General features: G+C 46.7%; 2 protein-coding genes across 9 annotated transcripts in view; one reads left to right on the top strand and one right to left on the bottom strand.

Moving 5' to 3' along the window:
* LOC110087305 (zinc finger MYM-type protein 4) overlaps positions 1-9,710 on the top strand; it is a 49,882-nt gene extending 40,172 nt beyond the window's left edge. For 7 of the 8 annotated variants that reach the window (XM_072980190.2, XM_072980192.2, XM_072980187.2 and 4 more), the window contains 6 exons: positions 198-369; positions 1,186-1,340; positions 2,930-3,041; positions 4,356-4,604; positions 5,389-5,515; positions 6,596-9,710. In XM_072980190.2, coding sequence (XP_072836291.2) covers positions 198-369; positions 1,186-1,340; positions 2,930-3,041; positions 4,356-4,604; positions 5,389-5,515; positions 6,596-6,803 — 1,023 coding nt within the window. In that variant the 3' untranslated portion in view covers positions 6,804-9,710. The remainder of the gene's footprint in view (positions 1-197; positions 370-1,185; positions 1,341-2,929; positions 3,042-4,355; positions 4,605-5,388; positions 5,516-6,595) is intronic. The other variant, XM_072980191.2, reaches the window with a different exon arrangement.
* Positions 9,711-11,211: 1,501 nt separating this feature from the next.
* LOC110087311 (uncharacterized) lies at positions 11,212-22,790 on the bottom strand. Its single transcript, XM_078379958.1, has 7 exons — positions 22,639-22,790; positions 21,395-21,432; positions 20,562-20,594; positions 19,779-19,940; positions 13,867-13,896; positions 12,519-12,680; positions 11,212-12,413 (listed from the first exon to the last, which is right to left on the bottom strand). Exons 2-7 carry the CDS (start codon positions 21,396-21,398, stop codon positions 12,337-12,339), a joined length of 468 nt encoding a protein of 155 aa, XP_078236084.1. The 5' UTR covers positions 21,399-21,432; positions 22,639-22,790; the 3' UTR covers positions 11,212-12,336.
* Between the last annotated feature and the right edge of the window lie 1,318 nt (positions 22,791-24,108).

The raw sequence follows: 24,108 nt of genomic DNA, 5'->3' as shown, positions 1-24,108 counted from the left end.
GAAGACTCCGTTGCTCTCAGGGCTGGGGCCAAAACTGGGGGGCCAGGCTTTGGCCCTGCTGCAGCACCCAGTTTCTGATCCCAGATAGAGATAGTCTGGAAGATGCTGTCAGAAATTTAGGTCCACACCCATCTCTCTCTGTGTGTTTGTGTCTGAGCCATGGCTTGTCCTTTGCCCACATTCTGGCTTTCCTTCAGGGGAGGAAGAAATCCATCGTCCCGGTGGAACCCCGGATGCTTGTGCAGAGCTCCTACCCAGGCTGTTCGGTTTCCGGGATGAGTCTCAAGTATATGTACGGTGTGAATGCCTGGAAGAATTGGGTCCAGTGGAAAAATGCACAGGAAGACCAAGGAGATATGAAGTTTGGAGGTAAGGCCAGCTTTGATGGTTCAGATTTGATACATTGTCTAGCTGCATTTTTATCCCACCTGTCCTCCGAGGAGACCAGGGCGGCTTCTATAGCTGCCCTCTGCCCAGTTGTTCCTTCCCAGCTAAGCCTATGAGGTCAGTCGAACTTAAAAAAATAGGGGCTGGTCTCAGAATTTCCAGGAATTCCTTGGGTTTGTGGAAACTTGAACCTGGATCTCACAAGGTGCAGTCCAGTCCCCTAACCCCAACGGTTACCTTCCTCTGCTTTCGTGGAAGGTTTTCCCAGAGTTTCAGGAAGGAGCGGGTTCAATTAGATGAAGGCTCTTCTTTGTAAAATTAAAGCTTTGGAAACAACAAGAGAGCTTGCTTTGCTTCGCTTTGCTTTGCTTGCTCGTTCATTCGTTCGACTTCTGAAACACACATCTGGCTACAAGGTCACTCTGGGCAGTTTACAGTTAAAAAATAAGACACAAAATAAAGACATTCATCAAATTACAACTATCAGTGGTGGATATAAACTCAAAATTTAGCTTGGTGCTTTGAGTATAGTCACATACATAATTACATATAGAATCACATACATAATTAAATAATTATTAAGACAGGCTGGAACTGTAATCCTTGTCATGCAGACATAGGACAGGCTGAGGCAGAGCGATAGTGGTTTGTAGGCAATTTTGCTAGTCCTGGGGGCCATTTCTGCCTTCCCCTTTGATTTTGGAGGGGGGGCATCTCCCCCCCAAGACCTTGCCACCTGCACCCAAATATTTCTGCTGATGCAGTGGGTTAATCGGTTCTAGCTGTTTCTCTTCCCAGCAGTTCGGCCGGTGAAGCTCAAAGAGGACATTCTGTCTTGCTCTTTTTCGGAGCTGAGTTTCGGCTTGTGCCAGTTTATCCAGGAGGTGCGGCGACCGAACGGTGAAAAGTATGATCCCGACAGCATCTTATACCTGTGCCTTGGAATTCAGCAGGTAATCCTCCTCCCTCGGGCCATATTTTTTGTGACCTTCCTTTATTTGCAGTTTGGGGAGCCGTCAACAGAAGGACTTGTTGATCCGGCTGAGACAAATTTGCCAGCCCTGTGCAAACTTCACTTGTCGCCAGTTCTGTTTCCAACTTCAGTCCAAATGGTTGGTTCTCTGCTTTTAAAGTCTTAAACTGTCTCAGACCACCATTGTGTCGGGAGCTGCCTCTTCCCGTATGAATCAGTCCAAGTTTTGATGGTCTTGAAAGAGCTTTTTAAAGCTTGATCTCTTGAACCTGTGTGCCTATGATTTAAAAAAGCCGCAGGCTTGCTGTTTATTGATTTTAATCAGACTTTTGAGCAGAGCTTGGCAAAGCTGCAGTTTCAGATAAGAACCTCTTAAATCTCCCAGCCGCCATTACCGCTAGCAATGTTGGCTGGACGATTCTGGGGTTCTCATCCAAAAACGTAGCTTTTCCAAGCATGGAGTGCATGCTGTCCAGAGGATTCCGGGGGGGGGGGGGGGGAATAGCAAATTCACGGTTCTGCCTTATCGCTAGCCAGCAGAACTGTCACTTCTGGAAGCTGCACAAACTCAGGCTCCAGAAAACAAAGGGCTGATACCGGGATCATCTGTGTTAGCACCCTTACAAAACGGACTTATCAGATTTCTGTATGTAAGAGAGTAGTGTCTCAAGCCAGCGTTCAAGGTCATTCTGGAAAATAAAGCTGATCCCAGCAGAGTGGATTTGGATTTAAATCATAATTTATCTTTTAAAAAAATCATGTTTTGACAATTTAAATGTAAAAAACCTTATTTTAAAAAAACTTTAAATTATGGTTTAAACCCATTTGATTTTTTTAAAATCATTTATTTTTATCAGGTTTTGGTCCTGATGTCTCACAGAGCTTGGGAAAGTTTCTCTTTTGGATTCCCCCCCCCCCCCAAAACTACCATCGACCTGCTGGCTAGGAAATTCCAGGAGCTGTAATCCAAAATAAAAGTGACTTTCCCCATTTGTAGTATCTCCTTTATGCGAAGAAACCCATTTTTGGTTCATTCTTCGAGACGATTTATGGACCACAGAAATCCCTGTACATGGAAGGGTCTGAAAATAAAGCCCTCTGAGGAACAGTTGAAGGAACTGTTTTTAATTTAGTGTAGAGAAGAGAAAAACTGGGATCTGATCATGCCGACAGGCCTCTTTAGATATCTGGAGGGGTGTCACATGGAAAATGGAGCCAGTTTTTCCCCCCTGTAGTTCCAGAGGTTGCAGCTTGAAATGGATTCAGCATAGAGGAAAGGAAATTTTGCTTAACCGTTAGAAGAACAGGTTGGCAAGAAGCGTTGTTTGGGTTGGACTCTCCTCAGTTAGAAAATGGGAGTCCGTCTGTCTGGAGTGCTTTAATGGCAGCTTTTCTGCTTTAACAAACATCCTGGGCTCCGTGAACCTTGTCGCCGCTCCCAGCGGTGTGATTCTGTGCAAGGAGAAATGAGCAAAAAGGTTTACCTGGAGCCAACTGGCGTGGACTGCACACATGTGCGGTCACATCAAATCGTGTGTCCTCATTCTGTCCTCCTTTTATCTTTTGCAGTACCTGTTTGAGAATGGTAGAATAGATAACATTTTTACCGAGCCCTACTCCAGGTTTATGATTGAACTGACAAAGCTGTTGAAAATCTGGGAGCCTACAATACTTCCAAATGGTAAGAAAGCTTGGGGATGGTGGCGTAGTCTCTCAGACAAGTGGGAGCAGCTACTAGGCCACGCAGCCAAAGGGAGAACGTAATCCTTAGAGGGAGATCACGACTTCTAAGGAATTAGAATGGGTCTGGCTTCATCCTTGCCTCCCCTGCTCTCCTTTTTTTAAAAAAATAACTATTAGTTAATCCCACTGCCTGTTTACACGTGCATAAGAGAAATTACTTAATTCTTGGCAGTTGCTATCTGCTTCCTAATGAGAAGGAATGGGATTTTCGGATTTTCAGTACTACAGATACTGTAATTCTACATTCTGGGAGTTTTATGAGTCCTACAGACACCCTTACAAAAACATAAAGGCGATGCACCTGGGAGAAAACTCTAAAGGTCTAGCTCTGCCCAAGCTTCCTCTTCCTGTCCCAGTGCAAGCTGGGAACTTTCTTCCCCAGCAAGGAGCTCAGGTGGAGGTGGGGATGCCAGTACCTGTGAGGGATGATGTGTTTCTGTCCTCCAGACAGATAGAATGGAGGAGGTTCAGAACCACTGCATTAACACAAGGGTAGAGAACTATGGGCCCGTTAATTGTAGCCAGCATAACCAGCAGTGAGGGATTGCAAGGAGTGCCGTTCAACAGTTTCTGGCAAAATCTGAATGCCACTAATGGTATTCAGGTAGTCAGGCAGGACTTGCCACAAGTTTCTGGATGGAGAAGAGAGGAAAGGAGAAAAGCTGCTAGAGTTTAGCATTCTTTGCAAGAATCCCTGCGACTGGTGGGCACTCACTGTGCGGTTCGCCAGCAATCAGCTAGCGATAAACAACTGACACAGAGCTAGTGCAGTGTAGGTCTCCAGAGACTTGGTTTTGAATCATCACTCGCCCCTGGAAGTGAACAGGTGTGTGAGAGTCAACCACTGCTTGAAAATCTCACATACCTTGAAACTCCAGATGGGAACAAACACCGGGCGTGTTTTTTCCCCATCCGACAGGTCTTTGGTGCTTCCCGCTCCTGCCTCCTCCAGCAGGGACCCGCTCGGAGGCAGCGCCTGGAGGAAGCAGGGCAGGGAAGCCAGGCAGCTGCCTCTAGAGGGGGTGAGGCTGGGAAGCGCCAAGCACCTGTTTGGATGCAAAACGACCTGCCGAACCGGCACGTCGTGCCCACCTCCACTTGAAACCCCTACTAGAGTTGCCATAAGTCAGGAGCCGCTTGACAGCTTCGGTCGACAACAAGGGGCTGACGGGAGTTTCTGCTTTTCTTTTTTCTGCTCCTTCCTTCCCTCCCTCCCCACTTGCTCTGTTCCGCATCCCGGTGGATCTCCAAGGTTACATGTTCTCAAGAATCGAGGAAGAGCACTTATGGGAATGCAAGCAGCTGGGCGCCTATTCCCCCATCGTCCTCCTGAACACCCTGCTGTTCTTCAACACCAAATACTTCCAGCTGAAGAATGTCAGTGAGCACATGAAGCTGTCCTTCGCCCACGTCATGCGGCGCACCCGCACGCTGAAGTACAACACCAAGCTGACGTACTTGCGCTTCTTCCCTCCTTTCCAAAAGCAGGATGTGGACTCGGGTGAGTGAGTGGGGCCCTGCCTTCCGGGGCTGGGCGGGTTGAAGGTTTGTTTCAGTTCCCGGTATCCCTGTGCCCGTTTCCAGGTATATAAAAAAACAATCAATAGCATCCCAGACATTGCAGCAAAATCCAAGAAACCGGCTGAAACAGGCTCAGAATGTTGAAAATTTAAGAATGTTATGCCGGTCGCTGGAATGTTATGCCTGGGAAATTAAGTGAAAGCGCCGTAAATGATTGAGAATGTTGGCTTTTTTAAATAAAGGAGAGGGGGTTGAACCATTTTGTAGCCAGTCTTGGTTAGAAAAATGGGCTTGGATGCATAGGAGTAAGAAGAGTGACTGAACTGCTAAAAACCTATTGCCGTAACTTTTAGCAGTGAATTGTTGTAAGATAAGAAATCTCCGTAGACATTACCCGTTGTATACCGTGTTAAGTACCTCAGCAAGCAGCAGGTAATGCCCGATGGGATTTCTTAACTCATGACAGATAGTTCATCTCTAAACGTTATTCCTTTTCTGTTAAGTGCACAACAGGTTTTCAGCCAGTTTGCATCTTCAGGAGTGTGAGATGTGAAGACTTTCCGTGTTTTAGCTCTGAGTCTCAGGCCGAACCACATAAGAGAAGGGAGCCCCACTCTTCATTCCTGGTCCAGGAGTTGCTTGAAGGCCAATTTTTATACGTACCATCTTCACCTGAAAAAATAACCTCTGTCCAATTCATCTTGATATTTAAACATTTTTCTCTTTCTTCCATTGCCCTGCTCTTCCTCCTGACCCATCTCCAGATAAATTAGTCGGGAAAAGAAAACGCCACGAGGGCGAAGAAGCTCCGACAGCGGTAGAGATGGTTGAGAACACCGACAACCCCTTGAGATGCCCAGTTCGGCTTTATGAATTTTATTTGTCAAAGTGGTGAGTGAGGCCACCTGTTTTTGATTGATTGATTGATTGATTGATTGATTCCTTCCTTCCTTCCTACTTACCTACCTACCTACCTAGCTGGTAATAAAGGGAGAGGTTAGTCCCCCCACCACACACATAATATGTCCCTCTTGAATTTTCTTCCATGCCAAGAACCATATTGCAAACACAGGGAGATTAAGAGATCAGGACAGGAGCATGCACTCAAAAGTGCTCTGATCCTAGAGACAGTCATGAAGGTCAGGACACTTGCCTTCTGTCCATGAGAGGTGGCAGAACGGCTTCCCATGCCCCCTAAAGAGCACAGTGAGATGTTTTTGAGCAAAAGGCACTTTTTCCACATTTTTCCTATTTGGGAAGTGAGTGCAGGATTGGGGACCCTCCAAAAGGGGCCTGCATACAGCCCACCCCTGCATTAAACGGATCAGGGAACTTTGGGCAGAACCCCTGTGGTATTCACATAGAATAAATGGCCAACCACCAAGCAGTGCTTGCTGTTGGGCAGACCAGCCACCAAAGGCTGAGCCGTCTCCCGAAGGCTGAGTCGTCTCCCAGTCTTGCAACAGAGTTGAAAAAGCAGGGGAAGGGGGATGATTCCTCGTACAGTTTTTCTCAATAGAATTTTGGGCTTCATTTTCTACTTGGTATGTTGCTTTTGAAATAGAATTTTTCAATACCCTTGTTATCCACCCACCCACCCTAAATAATTGACCCCAGATAGCCACACAACTTGTACGTCCTTTAGAAATGGTTCCTTCCCAGCTCTGTGTCCACCCAACGGTACACATCCTGTAAAGCAATGGTCCCCAACCTTGGGGCCTCCAGATGTTCTTGGACTTCAACTCCCAGAAATCTTGGCCAGCACAGGTGGTGGTGAAGGCTTCTGGGAGTTGGAGTCCAAGAACATCTGGAGGCCCAAGGTTGGGGACCATTGCTGTAAGGCAAGCTCAGAGCTGTACGTGGGTGGCGCCCATGCTCCTTGTTCAGCCCGCAGAGGACGCTGACCTGCTTTCCCAAGATTTCACCATAAATAGATAAGCGATGGTGACGGTGATCCTCCTCTTTCCACAGTTCCGAAAGCGTGAAGCAGAGAAGCGACGTCTTTTACCTCCAGCCGGAGCGTTCGTGCGTCCCCAATAGCCCCATGTGGTATTCCACAATGCCCATAGATCCCGGGACTTTGGACATCATGTTGACACGGATCCTTATGGTAAGGGAAGTGCACGAAGAACTTGCCAAAGTCAAACCAGAGGACTCCGACCCTGAACTGTCAGACTAAAAGCTGGGCGGCCGGAGGTGCTCGCCCTTCTCTGCTTTGTTGGGTTTCTTTCTTTCTTTCCCCCCTTTTCCTTTTTAAAAAAAACACCTTGGAAAAGCACCAAACTGTGAATAACATCCAGCCATTGGGAAGCCCGTCCCTTTCCGTGTCCCGCCACGCCTCGGAAGGCGTGTGGCACGAGCCGCCGCCGGGAACGAAAAGACGCGTCAAAAGGATGCTGAACGGCAGAAGGCCCGAGAAGACCAAGAGGTGCTCCGTGGCTGCGATGGATCTGGAAAAACACTCTCTCTCTCGAGTTGAACCCGGGACTCCTTTCTCCCCCACTTCCTGCCTCCCCCCCCAAGTGGTGCTTGTAGTGGGATAAAAACCAATTATGAATTACCGGGGTTTTGTTTTGTTTTGTTTTTTTTGTTTTGTTTCTTTTCGTAAAAGGAACCCGGTTGTGTATATTCTTCCCTCCTAATCTTGGAAGCAAAGAAAGCTAGATTTAAACCCACCCCACCCCGGGAGGCTTTAGCAGTGTAGCTGCGACCCACAGGTGTGGGTGGGGTGGGTTTCCTAACACGTTGCCGTAGAATGGAAAGCAGAACGTAGTCTGGTGGAAAACCAGTGGAAACGCTGTCTGTAGCGTATTTACCAGTTCGCCTTCCTTACCTTTTTCTTTTTTATACTTTTTTTTTAAAAAAAAGAAAGACATATTCAATTGGATTGCTCAATAAGGCTGATCCAGCCCAAAAAAAAAACCTGAGTCAAAGGACTCAGCTTGTTCACAGTAGGGGGAAATCTAGTGGAATGCTAGGAAGTTTTTCCTCCTGTTTGAAATACTGGCTCTGTTGCATTTATCCCAAGGCAGCAGGGGGGAAAAGCCCAGAAATGGGAAGGATCGCTGTCTTTCTTTTCTTTCTTGAGGAAAACTGCCAGAAACTCCAGCCAGCGTGGCCATCAAGTCGTGCCGGCTGGGGAAAACCTGGCATTCATAGTTCCCAAAAGTGACATTTCCCACCTCGGATTTAGCCCAGGCCTGCTTGCAGATCACTTTATCATGAGAAGTAATTCCAGAGTGTAGGTGCAAAGAAAGACACTACACCTGAATCAAACAGGGTTTGATGCAGAATTCCCCCCCCCCCTTCCTCTTCCTGCAGCACTCGACTGCTGCCCGGATGGATGCCAAGGGGCTCAGAAACGGTTTGGCAGGAATTTTTTCTCCTCCCCACCCCAACCTACCCCCGATCACATTTTCATTTTTTTTCTTAACCCGTCTCAGTGGCAGCTTCTCTTCCACATCTGCCTGCCTTTGATGAGTTCTCGAGGGATGGGCATGCAAAGTTCGTGTCATTTTTGCTGGTTGCTTTTTTTTTTCCAATTTACCCAAACTTCCTTTTGAAAAAAACAAAACGGGAGAACCCAACTGCATTCTGACACATGCACACACACACCCCAAAAAGCTGGAGGGGGCATTTTGCCAACTCTTCGTCCAGAGAATTCATGCAAAAATAAGGTCCCCTTCCAAAGGAGGATTTGGGATGGTTGAATCTGTCCACCCGTGTGTACCTCCCCATTTCCCCGCAACCTCCCCCCAGTAGAAATCTACCCCCCCCCCCCGACACACATACACTTAATTCCAAAATGCAGGGCGCTTCTCCTTTGTCTAGGTCAAATCCATTTCACCCAGCCCCTCGGACGTTAAGACTTTTTCTCTGTCTTGCTGATCACTTTGAAAATCCAAACTATTTTTTAACTGCAGAAAATTGTACGTATGTTTTTATTGGCAGTTTTGTCCAACCATTCAATTTCTAAAAGAGAACTCTTTTGACTTTTTTTTTTAAAAAAACACTCTGGTTGAACTCTCTAGCGTTGAACAAAAAACACCTTTTGTTTGTGTGTGTGTGTATGGGTGTGTGTATGGGTGTGTACGTGTGTTTGAAGGTATTCTTTTTAACAGTAACAAAGGTAACAATAAAATCAGAACCTAGCCTTTTTGTTCTCTTTTTGCTGTTCGTTGTGTCCTTGATGGTCCTTGGTCCCCTGCCTGTAATGACGTTCACTGGTGTATTTTTTGAAATACCGAAAATTGTGTGAAATAATTTTTTTAAGGCACCTTCTTCCTCCTCTCCATTTGATTTGTGTAATATCTGATCTAACTCCCCACCCCCACCCCGGTGTTTATGATTTGGGAACACAAATTCCATATTTCATTTTATACCCCAAGGTAAAAAAAAATTAGAAAGCCGCAGGAAGGAAGAGTTGTTACTGAGCTGTGACATTTCCAGTTAAAACTCCAGTTTTTTTTGTTTTTTGGTCTCTTGCATTTTATAACACTCATTTCTCCCCCCCCCCATCTCTTCCTCCCCTGCCTTCCCACGTAGCTGTATGAATTAGTAGTGAAATAGCAGATAAACTGTTACGGATTTCAACAGCAAATATGTTTTTCTGGAACTTAAAATAATAATAATAAAAAATTTCCCTCACTTTTTTTTTTTTAAAAAAAATTGAGCTTTTTATGTTTCTTAACAGATTACAATTTTACTGTATGGCTCTGTAAGGAAAAAAAAAATTACTAAGTGGTGTCTTGGTTGCATGTTAAAAGTCTACCCAGAGTCGTTCTCCTCATCTGTAACTGAAAACCCACAGTATGTGGGGAGCCCTAACAAGTGCAGCTATTTATGTCTGTCCGTTTTTTTGGTTGTTGTTCTTTTTTTTAATTATTATTGTTCCACTTAGAAGTTGTGTGAATTTTATTTTAATTTTTTTTCCCTTCAGGGATTAATAAGCAGTAAGGGAAATACCCAAAAATCTTGTTTGAATCTTTAAAGATGAAGAAGAAAAATACCCCCCCCCTCATTTTTTCCCTCGATAGAAGTTAATTGAAAGATTCCCGTAGAATAAAAACAGTATATTTGTATATGATGCACGAGTTCCAAGTTTTCTTTCTGCCTTTGAAGGTGTTTTGTTTTGTGCTCTGCGAGGGCAAGAGTCCTTTTCAGAAAAGATGGCGTTGTGAAGTGTGGGGTCCATGTAAAGAAAATGGTGCCTTTATTTCTTAGCTCCATTTTTTAGCCTGCTTTTCTTTGAGCTGAGCTCAAGACAGGGTATACAGTGATGCCTCGCTTAACAATAATCCGACAATAATCCGTTCCAGGAAAATCACTGTTAAGCGAAAACATCGTAAAGCCAAATTTAAAACCCAATTGAAACACATTGAAAACTGTTCAATGCGTTCCAATGGGGTAAAAACTCACCGTCCAGCGAAGATCCTCCATACGGCGGCCATTTTCGGTGCCTGTATAGCAAAGAATCTGTCCCTAAGCACAGCAGGGAGCCATTTTAAGCACCCGGTGGCCATTTTGAAAACCCAACGACAGCTGTTTTTGATTGTCATAAAGCGAAAATCGGTTCCCGAAGCAGGGAACCGATCAGTCACTAAGCGAAATTCCCCCATTTAGACCATCGTTTTGCAATCGTAAAAACGTCATAAAGTGCATTCATCGTAATGCGGGGCAATCGTTAAGCGGGGCATGACTGTACCTGGCTTTCCTCCCTACTTTACTCTTATGAAAACCCCAAGGTAGACCAGTGCAAAAGCATGCAACGGACTCAAGATCCTTCAATAAGCTTCGTGGTTGAATGAGGATTTGAACTCAGGGGTTCTGCATTCTTTTTCTAACCACTGAACTACTCTGCCAGAAACTGGATGAATCACACGCAGAGGCCCTACTTTGTTGGGCCAGCAACATAGTATTGAATACTATAATGGGGCTTTCCAACATAGTATTGAATACTATAATGGGGCTTTCCTAAACTCGATTCGTGCCTGATGTTGCAGACTACAGTTCCCATTAGCCCCGGGGCTCAGCGACAATAGAAGGCCAAGCATCCACCTGCAGAAGGCTGCTATAGCAGGACAACCTGCAAGGTTCCTAGCTGACCAGGTTGGTTCATAGCTCTGTTCTAACACAGCAGCACCAAAGTGTATTCCTTTGGCTCTAATGCTATCCGTTATTGAAAGTGCCAAATTATTGTCTGCTAGGCATGAACATTTCACCCTCTCATGTAGCTTCTTTCCCCCCACCCCCTTGCAAAAGGGTTATATGGATGGAAGGATCTTTCTTTCAACAGCAGTCATGCAATTCTTGACCTGCAGATCCCTACAGCCAAGTCATCATCTTTGGGGAAAGCATTTCTCCCTTTCTGGGGCCAAGCATCTGAACAGGCGGCAGGAGAAAACGCCAGCCAACATAACCACCTGAAACAGTTGAAGTTATTTAAGGTGACCGATAGGCTCTGGATACCAAACTGGAGATTTGCCATGCAGAGGGTCCTAGCAGAGTTTGCATGGGGTCACCAAGAGGATGCAACACATGGTTGCTCGACTTCCGACTTTTACAAGACACAGATCAAAAACCCTAGATGCATCCTTGAGAATATAGCTTTATTAAAAGCGGTTATATGCAAGTAACATCACAGCTAGAAGCACATTCTTCTACCTTGACTAACACGATACAGCTGCTTAGTAGATTCAAGGTGGTCCTTGGCCTCACACTTTTAATGGAAACCAGTTAGAATACACTGTGTGTTTACCATGATAACCCAGGATGTATTTATTGCAAACAAGAAAATCACAGCGTAATTACAGTGGTGCCCCGCATAGCGAGGTTAATCTGTTCCGGATTAACCCTCGCTATGCGAAATTGTCGCTAAACGGGTAGGGGAAATGTATTGAAACGCATTAAACTTAGTTTAATGCGTTCCAATACCTTTCTTACTTACCCGTTCAGCGAGGATTCCAATTGCCGGCAGCCATTTTCGCGTCTTCGCTAAGCGAGGGCAGGGCGCAAAAACGGCTGCCAGCAGCCATTTCCGGGCTTCCAGCGGCCATTTTGGAACCGCCGATCAGCTATTCGGCGGCTCCAAAATGGCCGCCGCAATACCCGATCTTCGCAATGCGGGTTTTCCCCATTGCAACAATCAGGTATGTTTCCGTATAGCGATCCCGAAGAAGGGAGGCACCACTGTATGCTTCTACTTTGCAATCAAAATCTGTCATTTATTAATGACTGGGTCACTGTCACCATTCTACTGGTGCCAATGTAAAGATCATGTGCCATTTATCTGGATCAGCAAAATGCACAGTATTTGTTTCAAGGGACGTTTATATCTAAGCTGAAGATTTACCTAGCTTGGAAAAGTCAAGTAACTGGATGACCACTCTAGAATTTCAACCGGCCATGATTGCCAAGAGCTTTTGGGAGTTAAAAGCCTAGAAATTACAGTTTCCCGGTTCTGCTGTGTATCATCCTCTTCATCCATGCCTTGGGTGTAGATGTGACAATCAGGTAGGTCAACCCAGGAGTTTGCATGGCCAGGGAAATTGAAGTTCAAAATATTTGAAGGATGGAGAACCACTACATTGTACAGCATATACTACCAACCACAAGCACACAAGTCTATACTGATGCAGCTGGGGGCAAAAAAATGGGTCTTGAAATAAGTATCCTGTAAAGGAGGACAGAAGAGGGTTGGCGTGATGCATCTTCTAGCTGCTCAAGGAACCGATCACTGCCCCTACAGCTGTAGCTGGGGCAGCTATAGCCGTTGACACTCCTGCCGCACCTGGAAGGAAAAAGAAGTCTAAGAAAACTTGGTTGAGACAAAAGATGATGATCCGAGAGCTGAATCCCAGCATTATGGGAAAGCAGGAACAGACGGACGTCTTACCAATGGATTGCAGGGTGGCAACCACGCCACCGGCAGCTACACCTCCACCGTTGGCAATGGCAGCCGCCGACATCATCTTGGCTGCTATGGAACCAGCAGCAATCCCGCCGGCGGTGAAACCCAGGGCGCCGGCCGCCAGAGGGATACCGACCACTGCCGCCCCTGTGTTTGGAGAACAGAAGACTAAGCCGTGTGCTATTCTGTCATATGCTTGCAAGAAAAATCCAAAGGCCTTAGCCTTCTTGCGATTTCCTTCTGGGGCGCAAATGAAACCATTCGTCCAGCTTACCTGGAGATCTAGGTTTCATAGGTCTAATTAAGACAGCCCATTTATCCCACCTATGTCTACAGATCAAATTAGACAACACATTTTCCCACTGCTGGTAGATGGTGCTCCTTCCAATGTTGAAAAAGGGGACCCACTGTAGCCTGGTTTTCTACATTGGCTCGTACGTTGAGCGTGCTCTCTTTGTGATTGGTTACTGAGAAGTAAGTATGGGCTTAATTTGCAAGTCTTAATTTTTGAAGCACATGCTATCTCAAGAAATCCCATTAGAGGGCAAACGGGATAAGTGTAAAGAATTCCTCTTAATGTCTACTTGGTGTCAAGGTCAACTAGCCATTCCAGAAGCCTAGTTTGTGCATGGTTATATTCCCCTTCCAACATGAGCAGGCCCAGTTCACATATAAGCCAAGACCCTGTGACATCCTTAAAATATCTGGAGCACACAGCCCTTCACAGGGCTGCTGTGAGTATCGGGGGGGCATGAACCATGCCAAGATCCAACAGTCTTGGAAGTATTTCTTCCCAAAGAGCTTGTAAAAGTTAAATTTCTGGACTAGAGATGCCTGCATCCATACTGGGGGATCTGGAGAACCAAGATCTCCCCTACCCTCCTTTCTCTCTCAGAATGAGCCCAGCAAGACTCTGAAAGGTCTCCAAAAGGCACTCATCTTTAATATTGTTTCAGACAATGGAGCCCAATACATTCACCTCCATCTCAGTTAACAGGGCTAGTAAGTCTAATCTGTTACCTGCATGGGTGGCAGGTAGCTCATTTGCTCTGAAATCTCCACCATGGGACTTGAGCTTAACCTCCAACACCCTTGTGGCTACAACTACCTCACCAAACTTTGGACTCCCTCCCTTTTGGCAGGGAGCCCTTTAAATTCCACCACGACCGATCAAGGCCACAGACTTTTTCAGATTTTTAAAGTTGCTCTTCCTCATTAAGGGAATTGTGAATCGGGGATCAACTTGTTTTATTTCCACGGGCCCAACGTAACATTTCTGTACATCGTTCCCATGCTCACATCTGTTCATAAGTCATGTTAATGGGTGACTCACCCAAGCCCACGACAGCTCCAAAAAGGGTATCTAAAGGAAAGAAAGACATTTCATCAAGGCATTCAGGGACTCAGAACACATCAGGCAATAAAAGTGTAGGGGTGGAAATCATGCAAGTTGTGGAAATATCTCCTGAGGGCTTCCTCCTTTCTTCTTCCTTAAGCGAGGAGCCCCTTCGCCGTAGGTTAGATAAAGGTTCCCCTTGACAATTTTTGTCCAGTCCTGTCCGACTCTAGGGGGCGGTGCTCATCCCCGTTTCCAAGCCATAGAGCAAGCGTTTGTCCGAAGACAATCTTCCATGGTCACATGGCCAGTGCGACTTAGACACGGAACGCTGTTACCTTCCCACCGAAGTGGTCCCTATTGATCTACTTGCATTTGCATGCTTTCGAACTGCTAGGTTGGCGGGAGCTGAGACAAGCGACGGGAGCTCACTCCGTCACGTGGATTCGATCTTACAACTGCTGGTCTTCTGACCCTGCAGCACAGGCTTCTGCGGTTTAGCCCGCAGTGCCACCACGTCCCTTTTTCGCCGTAGGTTAAGGGAGTGCGAAAGTTTGCCCCTTTCCTTTACAGTAGTGGTTCCCAACTTTGGGTCACCCAGATGTTCTTGGACTGCAATTCCCAGAATCCTTTACCACCAGCTCTCCTGGCTGAGGTTTCTGGGAACTGCAGTCCGAGAACACCTGGATGACTCAAGGCTGGCAGCCACTACCGTAACGGTTGGCCTATACACAACCAGAACACGCACCGCTGTGACCCAAATGAGGTGAAGCCAAATTCTTTTGCAAGTGTGTAACTTATATGCTGCCCACACTACCCAAAGGTCTCTGGACGGCTTACAACAATTAAAATACAATAAAAAGATAGGACAATTAAAATACAATTAAATTATATACTCTAAAAATTGTCATCAGGACCCAGATTTGGTATTATTTCAAATAATTATTATTTCAATTTCCACGCTTTGCGTGGAACAGCCACCATTCCTGTTGGGTTTTCGCCAAGCAACAAAAAAGCTGGAGAAGATGCAGCCGAAAACATCAGCAAAATGAATTAAGAGATTGGCGTCCCTCCTCTCTCTCTTGAGGACAGGATATAATATTAGGGGCTGCTTAGTGTAGGAAAAATGGTGAGAAAGCAGGAGGGGTGCCTAAAATCACACCTTCTGTGCATAATCAAAGTAAACAGAAAGTTCTGCTTTGGGCACCCTTTTGGGTGCGTTTTCCCCCCTTAATACCAGAGTCCGGAAGCATTATGGGAACGGGGGGGGGGAGGAGGAGGGGAGGGCCCTGTTCCAGGACAGATAAAATGAGGTTTGACTTCACAATGCAATGTCTGGCTCTCCCAACAGGACAACAACTCACATCATCCCCCATTTTCCACCCCTGGCTGTACCGGCTCAAGCAGACAAAAGCGGTTGTCCCACCGCTGAAGGCCCACCCCCACGGGGGGGGGGGTTTAATCTCAAAAAGAAGGCAGAGCCGGGTGGCTGGGAGGGAACGCAAATTCGCCAACATTACACAGACCCCTTTCAAAGCGGTTCCATCCTAAAGGAATCCTGGGAGATTTGTAGTTGGGTGCAGGACTTCAATGGCGAGGGATTCCTCTGCTGTAATTCAGGGGGCTGCTCCTCTCCAGCCAAAAATCCTCAGCCTCCTGCCGAATGACGAACTCCGAGCCGGCAAAGCACGGAGGGGGGAGGGACACATTTCCGCTCCGCAAGAAGGGACCCCAAAATGAGAACTCACCCATTCTTAGTTTTCTGTCCTTAGCGTCTCAGCCTTCTTTTCTCTCTCGTGGGTTAGAGTCCTGTCTGTGGGACAGACGGATCGTTATTTGATGAAACCGACTACGGATCCCATCATGTGGGCACTTAGCGCAAGGGGGACGGATGCAGGACCGTGGGGTCCTTCTGGAAGCTCCACCCTCCCAGCTCTTACGAATTCACGTCTACCGGTCACGGGTTTCCAGTCGCATCAATACAGGTTGATCGTTTAAACAATCCTACCTTTTGATGCCAATATCCCATCTTCAAAACCAGCTGGGTTAACCAAGCTTGGTCTGGATGTTTACCCAGCTGGTTTTGATTGCATTTTGAGGCGATTTAAGGTTAGCTTTGTTTCTAGTTAATATTTTGCCTTTCCTGATGAAGATGGCGCAGGATACTGCCATCAAAAACTGGGACCGTTTAAACAATAAATTTGTACAGTGGTGCCTCGCTTAACGACGATAATCCGTTCCAGGAAATTCACTGTTAAGCGAAAATATCGTAAAACAAAATTAAAAACCCCATTGAAATGTATTGAAACCCATTCAATGCGTTCCAATGGGGTAAAAACTCACCATCCAGCGAAGATCCTCCATATGGCGACCATTTTCACTGCCTGTATAGCGAGGAATCCGTCCCTAAACACAGTGGGGAGCCATTTTAAGCACCCGGTGGCCATTTTGAAACCACGATCAGCTGTTAAAAAACATCATTTTGCAAAGAATCAGTTCCCAAAGCAGGGAACCGATCATCGCAAAGTGAAAAAACCCTATTTAGACCATCGTTTTCCAATCGTCATACAGCAATTCCATTGTAATGCGGAGCAATTGTTAAGCGAGGCACCACTGTATTGACATGATTCGTTGAGAAAGAGAACACTCTTATTAATTTAATTTTCAGTATTTTTTTTTGAAAGAATGCTTTCCAAAATGGCTTCCTTTTTCAGCATGCCTCTAATTCTGCTTTTTGTGCAACAGCTTATTGATGTAATTTTTTTAAGGGAGGGTGGAAATTCCCACTGATGATCCATAGGATCCTTTTCCAGCATTGAAGTTCAAGAGGATGATGAGGATGTCACATCTAGAGCTAAAGACAGAAAATCACGGCACAAATGTTCCTTCTCCACAGCTTTGTTCACTTGTTTTTCATAGAAAGGGGGGGGGGAAGGATTATTATAAGAGAATTAGAAGGTGGGGACAGCTGCTATGAAGTTTTCCTGGATCAAGCAGGGTGATGGCATTTTTTTTTTTTAAAGAAAAACGTAACAATCTCCCATCCAGCTACTATCAAAATAGCATTGGTTTTGCCTGCCAGGTGGTGGAAATGGCCCTGATCCAGCAGGCAGTCACTGGTCCTAAGAATTTCTAATAGCAGCTATGCGGGCAAAACATGGAAAAGGCAGATTCCTTGCAGTTTCCAAAACCGAACATTTTCCACCCAGGTTTCCTGTTACTGTTGACATACAAACTGGGGTAACTCTCCCCCCCCCATCATGGATGGCACATGGGGGGGGGGGAAATGCTCGCCTTGATCCCTGCAGCCCACCTCACTCTAACCCTATCATCCATTTCCTCCTCCTCCTCCTAATACAGTAACAATCATCATCATCATCCAGCCACAGAGCTGCATGCAAAATGTGCTTCCCCGCCCCCTTTCCGAAGCACCCTCAAAACAGCTTGCATATCCACCCAAACTTGGAAAAGTTACATTTTCTGGCTTCAAACAGCGCCATCAAATAAAACCGCATCAGGGCATCCGAGTTTTTGGGAAAGTTGCGTTTTAGGTCCACAAAGGCCAAAATCCCCAGCCAGCATGCTGGGAGGTGTAGTCGTCTCCCCCCCCCCCCCCCAAAAAAAGGTAAGTTTTCCAGGCTCTGCGGCGCTCCGCCCGCGCATCCCTCCAGCCCTGCACGCGGCCAGCCCCTTACCTGCACCAAGTCGACCGCACCTGCGACTGGAAAGCGGCCGCCGCGGCGCCCTTTTTATAGAAGACCCTCCGGGAAGGCGGGGCCTCAGTGACAGGCAGCCGCCTCCGCCAACCGGCGAAGGATGCGCTCTTCTGCAAAGGCTCTTCAGTTTCGGTTTCCCGAGAAGATGTGGAGGAAAAGGAACTCGAAACCCAGCGATGTGCTGCTTCGTCGCTCCAGCCAAGCCCTCCTCCCCGGTTCGCTCCACCTGGCACCAGCGCTTCCCCATCCCAGGAGTGAGAGGCCAAAAGCACCCACAGGGGGAGGCAGGAGCTCGGATTATTTTCATTTTTTTTAACTTTTCATCCCGCCCGAGCCCCTGCTTGCTTTTTCCGCGTTGCATCCTCTTCCACTGCACGCCTGTGAAGACGCATATACAGTAGAGCCGCGGTAACCGAACCCTCCTTACCGCGGATGAGGGAAAACGCGAACATATGGAACGCTATCTTTTGTATGGTCTCTGACCTCCCTTTGAATGGTCAATTCTGGGAAATACATCCTGGAAATGTCTCTTTTTTTTTCTGAGGATTTTTATTCAGTTATTCTCAGGTAGGAGATCAATGAATCAGCGGATACTGATCCCGCGGATAGTGGGGCAGTCCTACTGTATGTCTCAATTCTAAACTTTTATAAAAAGCTGTTGGGACACACGTCACCCCCCGAACCCTGTTATGTAACCCAACCACCTTCTAAACACCCCAAGCGAGCCTAATAGAAAAACAAAACAAAACACAGAGACATCGAACAGGTTCCACAGACTTTTCATCCCTCTGTCGATTTGCTGTCTGTTACAGTTTTTATGACCTTGCCTTACTGCTCTTTTTAAATTGCATTTTGTTGGGGGGGGTGAGTGAATGATTGATGCTATTTGAGAAGTCCCCACCACCATCCCCACAAGCTGTTTGCACGCTATTCAAGAATGGCTTGGCATGGTTAACAACCATGAACCGCAACCATGGCAAAACTCTTAATGGCCTGATGGGAATGGACATATGACCATTGAAAGATCTCTGTCTCCATTCACTCAATATCCTTCCCCCCCCCCAGTGGCTGAATAAAAGTATCGCCTGCATCTGCATTCGCTCTGGCTTTTGGGGGGGGGCACCACACGGCCTGTTTTTTTGTTTCGAAAATTTGACCAACACAAAAAAACAGACAGGATGGTTCTTCCCCTTTAAGCGCTTGGTGTTCTGTAGGTGGGATATGCTGTGATAAGCATCCATGATGATGAAGATGAAGAAGAGAAAGTTGGCCTACAATGGACACTAAATAAATAAAACAAATGAATCTGCTCGTATCACTCGCTCTAGCCAGGAGAGGCGGCTGAGGAGCCTGATGCCGAGGGAGGTCTGGAAAGAAAAAAAACAAGAAACTGGGCCTTCTTGGCGGTGGCTTCCTTGTCTTTGGAATAATCTCCCCTCCAAGATCCGTCTGGCCCCTTCACTGGGTATTTTCAAAAGCCAACTTAAGACCTGGCTGTTCAGGCAGGCCTTCCCACCGGGCACCACTTCATCTATTCTCTTAATCTTCATCTTGAGTGACCTTTTATTGTTATGATGTTGTTGTTATTTTAATTGTTTTAAATCTAATTGCTGTGAGGCGCCCAGAGTAGACATTGTCTAGAAGGGTTTAATAAATAAAAAAGTAAGCAATGAAGAAATAACAAGTCATCTGGCTCTTAATGCACTGCTGGTTGAAATGATACAAAGACCAAAAGTTTTATTGCCGTTTTTAAGGTAGTAGCTTTATTGATTTGTATCGGCACCATCAGCCAAAATCAAAACAAGACAAACAAGCAAATTTTATTGGGATTCTTCTACATTTCAGCGGAACAAAGAGAGGCATGTGATCATGCTTGATTATTGCTAAGGAAAAGGAAGCACTGGTATAGAAATGGCTGGCTTTCTGCTTTGCTTCTCTCGATTTCCAGCAACACAACATTGTTATCCTTTAGCCATTCTGGTGATGGACAGGCTTTTTTGCGTACCGCTGGGCCCTAAAACAGGGCCACGAGAGCTCCCAGGCCTGTGAGTGCGGCTTTAGTACCTGCTGAAAGGCCAACCACGCCTGGAAGAAAGAGGACCAGAGGCCACCATGACTGTAATGTTAGATCCTCAGGGGCATCTTCAAATGAGGCAAGAATTGGGCTCACCAAGGATCGCAAAAAGGACTCACCGATGGATTGCAAGACGGCGACCATGCTCCCAGCAGCGACGCCTCCACCGTTGGCAATGGCGGCAGCCGACATCATGTTGGCCGCGATGGATCCTGACGCAATCCCTGCGGCAGTGAAGCCGATGGCTCCCACCATCAGTGGGACCGCAATGGCTGCTCCTCCTGGGAAGCAAGACGTGTATGTTAAGTTGCACGCTTCCAGATCAAACAAAGCCTCCTCCCAAGCTTTAAAATGGCCAATCGGAGGCGTTTAGACTTTGGGCCGTATTATGAAAAGACAAGATTCTTTTGGAAAAGACAGTAAGGTCAGGAGAAGCGGAAAGCAGCAGGAAAAGAGGGAGCCGAAACATGAGGCGGGTTGATGAAATAAAGAAAGCCAGGGTCGTGCAAGACCTGAGCGGGTCTGATAAGGGCAGGACCTTTGGAAGATCAAGGATTCATTGAGTTGACATGGGTCAGAAAGCACCCACTAGAGCAGGCCACAGAAAACGTGGCAGCAATGGTTGAAACCTCATGGACTCATTAGCCCACATCCATGATTCTCTAGCTTACCAACTTGGATTGAGTCTTCTAATTCTTTTTTTTTTCCTGTGAAGTGTCACAAGGAAGAAACCCCTTGGGCTTCCAGTTATTTTGGATGTCATCTCCCCAAAACCTCGTTCCACACAATCAATGGCAAAAGATCATGGGATTCGTCTTAATAATGCAATTCTTCAAAATGGTGCCCTCTACAAAAAAAAATGTCTCCCCATTCTAGCTGAGAGGTAAAATTAGTCAACTTACCGAAGCCAATGGCGGCACCGATCAGGACTTTGGCTAACAAAAGAGAGGATTGCGTTAATGAGACGTTCAAGAAACAAATATGAAGCCTCCATGATTCGGTCTGCCCTTTCCCCTCCCAGAGACAGCCCCTTGATCTCTGTTGTTAATTGGCAAAAGAAAATTAGCAGGAAGTTCCAGTGCTTCTCTGCAGGGCTCAACAGAGATCAAGGCTTCATACGGCTCTACATGGACAAGTCACACTGCATTGTAAAATATACAACGTTTGACTCCTTGGACAAGCTCAGCCCTCGCTCACAGAAACGTCTCTAAATATTTTTATGACAGTCATGTCCACTTGCCTTTTAGCTCTTGCTCAGGCCAGGACTTCCAGCTGAAGTAATTAACAACTTGATCATTCCATTCCAAAAATGCTCTTTTAAATGTAACCTCACCTGATCGGTGCTGAGGGCGGTCAATGTGTATCCATATACAGGCCAGTGAATGAAACAAACTGGTTAAGTCTTTAAACATCTACAACCTGTTCATTTTTTCAAGTAAAAGCACTACCTAGACCATAGAATGAAATGTGGAAGCGGGGGGTGTCGGTTGTATTGCAACTCCCATCGTTCTGTTTTGGTTGTAGTGCAACTCCCACCGTCCTCTCCCCACTGGCTCGATTCCTGGGGCTGATGGGATTTGCAGTGCAAACAAAGTTTGGCCCCTGGTGCTCTGCCGTTGCCTACCACTGGTGGGAAAGGAGATGAACTGCAGAGGAAATCAGGAACATCCACCAAAAGGGGCCGAGAGGACAAACGTATTGATTCCAGAGGAAGGGCTTGAAACAGGGAACTTACCCATTGCTAAGCAGCTGGAATTCGACGCCTCACAGAACCTGTTGGTGCAAGAACTCAAAATGTGAGATGTTTCCTCCCAGTGCGAGAGAATAACTCCCCTTGTTTACTGATTTTCCCCACCCAAGAACTGGAAGGAAAATGGCAGTAGAGCCACCATTTATAAGGCCCCGAGGGGCGTGACTGATTTCCCAGCCGTCACACCATGTATGGGGAATTCTGCTCAAAGGTTCCCCTTGACATTTAGTCCATTCGTGTCTGACTCTAGGGGGCGGTGCTCATCCCCGTTTCCAAGCCGTAGAGCCAGTGTTTCTCTGTAGACAGTTTCCGTGGTCATGTGGCCAGAGCAACTAGACACGGAACGCCGTGACCTTCCCACCGAGGTGGTACCTATTTATCTACCTGCATTTTTACATGCTTTCGAACAGCTAGGTTGGCAGGAGCCTCTGCTCTAGCCTGGCCCTAATCCGTGCCCAAGCCTGGCTGTTTCTTGCTCCAGCTGTAGGGCTGCTCCTTTCTGAGGATGGGACAGAGCAATTCCCTGGCTGAGAGAAGAGTCACTTGAAGGGACCCTTTCCAGGGCAACGGATGTGCGCGTTTCCTGCGTTTCCCTCCATTTGATTGCACCCTTTCCTCATCTGTAGCCCTCATTTTCCCTGCACCCTTTTCACGTTCCATTCCAAGCAAGACCGGATGGCAAAGGGTCTCTCCTGGGCTCTTGAGGAGAGGAGGAACTAAAGCCAGCCAAGAATATCTTCCTCTTCGTTCCTCCCCATTTCCCCCATTCTGACTTTCCAGGCGAAAGGAATGTAGGGCTTGGCAAGCCATTTCCACAACCCTTCTGGAATAGCAGCAATGGCTTCCAACCAAAACTGGGGGTTTTCAGTCCCTGCTTTCCTCATCCTCATGGGTCTTCAGAAAAAGGCATTAAAATCACCCAGAGCTTGGAAGCATTTGTTTTGGGCATTATGCGCCTCCAGACATCATTTGGCGTTTCCCCTCGCTCATGCCTATGGCTCAGCCCACCCACTCACGGCCCCATGGCATCCAGGTGTCCACGCACCCATCCTTTGGATCTCATGCTTCTCCAGAGCATGGAGAAGGTCCTAACTTGGGGGGCTCCAGACCCTCAGATTCTCCAGCCGGCTTCGGCAATTGCTCTGTGAGCTGCGGATACTGGGATCCGGAGCCCAAAGAAGGCACTTCTCCCCCGCGTATTGCTTCCTCTTCTGAAAGTTCCAACTTACCTCCTCTCGGAAGAAGTTCTGCGGAGTCAGGAAGAGAAGTCGGGGGTGCCTTGCTTTTCTAGAGTAGACCTTTGGTCTAGATGGGCGGGGTGGAAGTATAATTAATTAATTAATTAATTAAGACCAGAAAGGGGGGCAAGGGCCATTAACGATCAGCCGCCTTTGCCAACCTATAGGAAGGGGGCCTGACGCTGGGTCCCTCCCTACTTGGTAGATTTCTTCCCTTTCAGTTTTTGATTCCCCAGAAAGGTGTGGAAACGAAACCTAACCTTTTCCAGTTGGCCATGGCGTTGAACCCACGGACGGGAATCCAAAGGTTGCACAAATACTGTGGAAACACAATTTTTAAAAAAACACACAACATCAAACAAACAGGCGGAGCCTGTTAACCTTCTTGCCTGCTTGGTTTCCATCAGTTTTGCTTCTTCCCCTGTCCGTGCTGATCCTTTGCTGAGTCATGAGCCAGAATGAAGGAAACGAAAATAAAAATGGCACCCGTCCAGTGGCGCCCATTGCGGGTTTTGTAGCCATTTTTATTTTATTTGTTTCTTTGAGCCTGCCAGTTTCCCTTAATTCTCCATCAGACTGGCTCAGTTCTCAGTCCTGGTGTGTTGTGTTGTGTTGTGTTGTGCTGGTGGGGTGGAAAGCACAACCCAGTTTTGGGGGAAACAGTAACTAGTGAGACCTAGAAGTAAACAGGGAGATGCGGGTCATGGGACATTCTGTCAAGTTAAACTTCAGTTGCAACGGTGACTTGACTCAGATTCAATGTGTGTGTGTGTGTGTGTGTGTGTGTGTGTGTGTGTGTGTGTGTGTGTGTGTGTGTGTGTGTGTGTTAATGACACAGACTCGTGACTTGGAACCCACCTACCCCTCCCTCTTTTTTTTTCCTGGGCGAAAAAGCTTGTTTTTAATAGGGACTTGGTTCCAAAGACTCACTCTGACTCGGGATTTGCCAGCATCCCTGGATGGAAACAATGATTATGGCCTTCCCGGAATGTTTGTTTGTTTGTTTATATATTTTTTTTGGCTATTACACCACCCATCTAGATAAATCTACTCTGGGTGGTTTACAGGAGAACAAAGGCTGACAGATGCACCGAGGTGGAGCGAGCAAGAGAGAGAGACCCAGCCTTATCTTTCCAGGTGTCTTTAGAAGGTAGGAGGACGAGCACTGGGTGGCGGTAGCCTGAATGGGGATTCCTTACCTGAAATGGGAGTGGTTATTATGGGTGGATTCAAAGGTGTACACATTCATCTCCAACTGGATTGTTCTATGATTTAAATGGATTGTTCTGCCTTCCTGCTTTGAATGTGTTTTTAGGATTGCTTTTGGTTGCCGTTTCCAAGAGTGGCATTTGTTTGGTTCACTTGTATAATTGTTTACTTATTGACTGAAAGAACTGGGCATGCTTAGCCTTGAGAGAAATGGGAAAGCCCTTTTCAAATACAGTGGTGCCCCACTATACA

The sequence above is a fragment of the Pogona vitticeps genome, chromosome 9 (genome assembly GCF_051106095.1).
Source record: "Pogona vitticeps strain Pit_001003342236 chromosome 9, PviZW2.1, whole genome shotgun sequence".
Taxonomy (NCBI): domain Eukaryota; kingdom Metazoa; phylum Chordata; class Lepidosauria; order Squamata; family Agamidae; genus Pogona; species Pogona vitticeps.
Note: the sequence above shows the minus strand (reverse complement) of the source record. Positions and strands in the feature narration are given on the sequence as shown.

Coding starts and splice junctions, on each gene's coding strand:
- LOC110087311 (XM_078379958.1), bottom strand. Junction 19,941..20,561: donor CGGTGCCGCCATTGGCTTCG/GTAAGTTGACTA, acceptor CTTGCTTCCCAG/GAGGAGCAGCCATTGCGGTC. Junction 12,414..12,518: donor TGCCACCCTGCAATCCATTG/GTAAGACGTCCG, acceptor TTTTCCTTCCAG/GTGCGGCAGGAGTGTCAACG.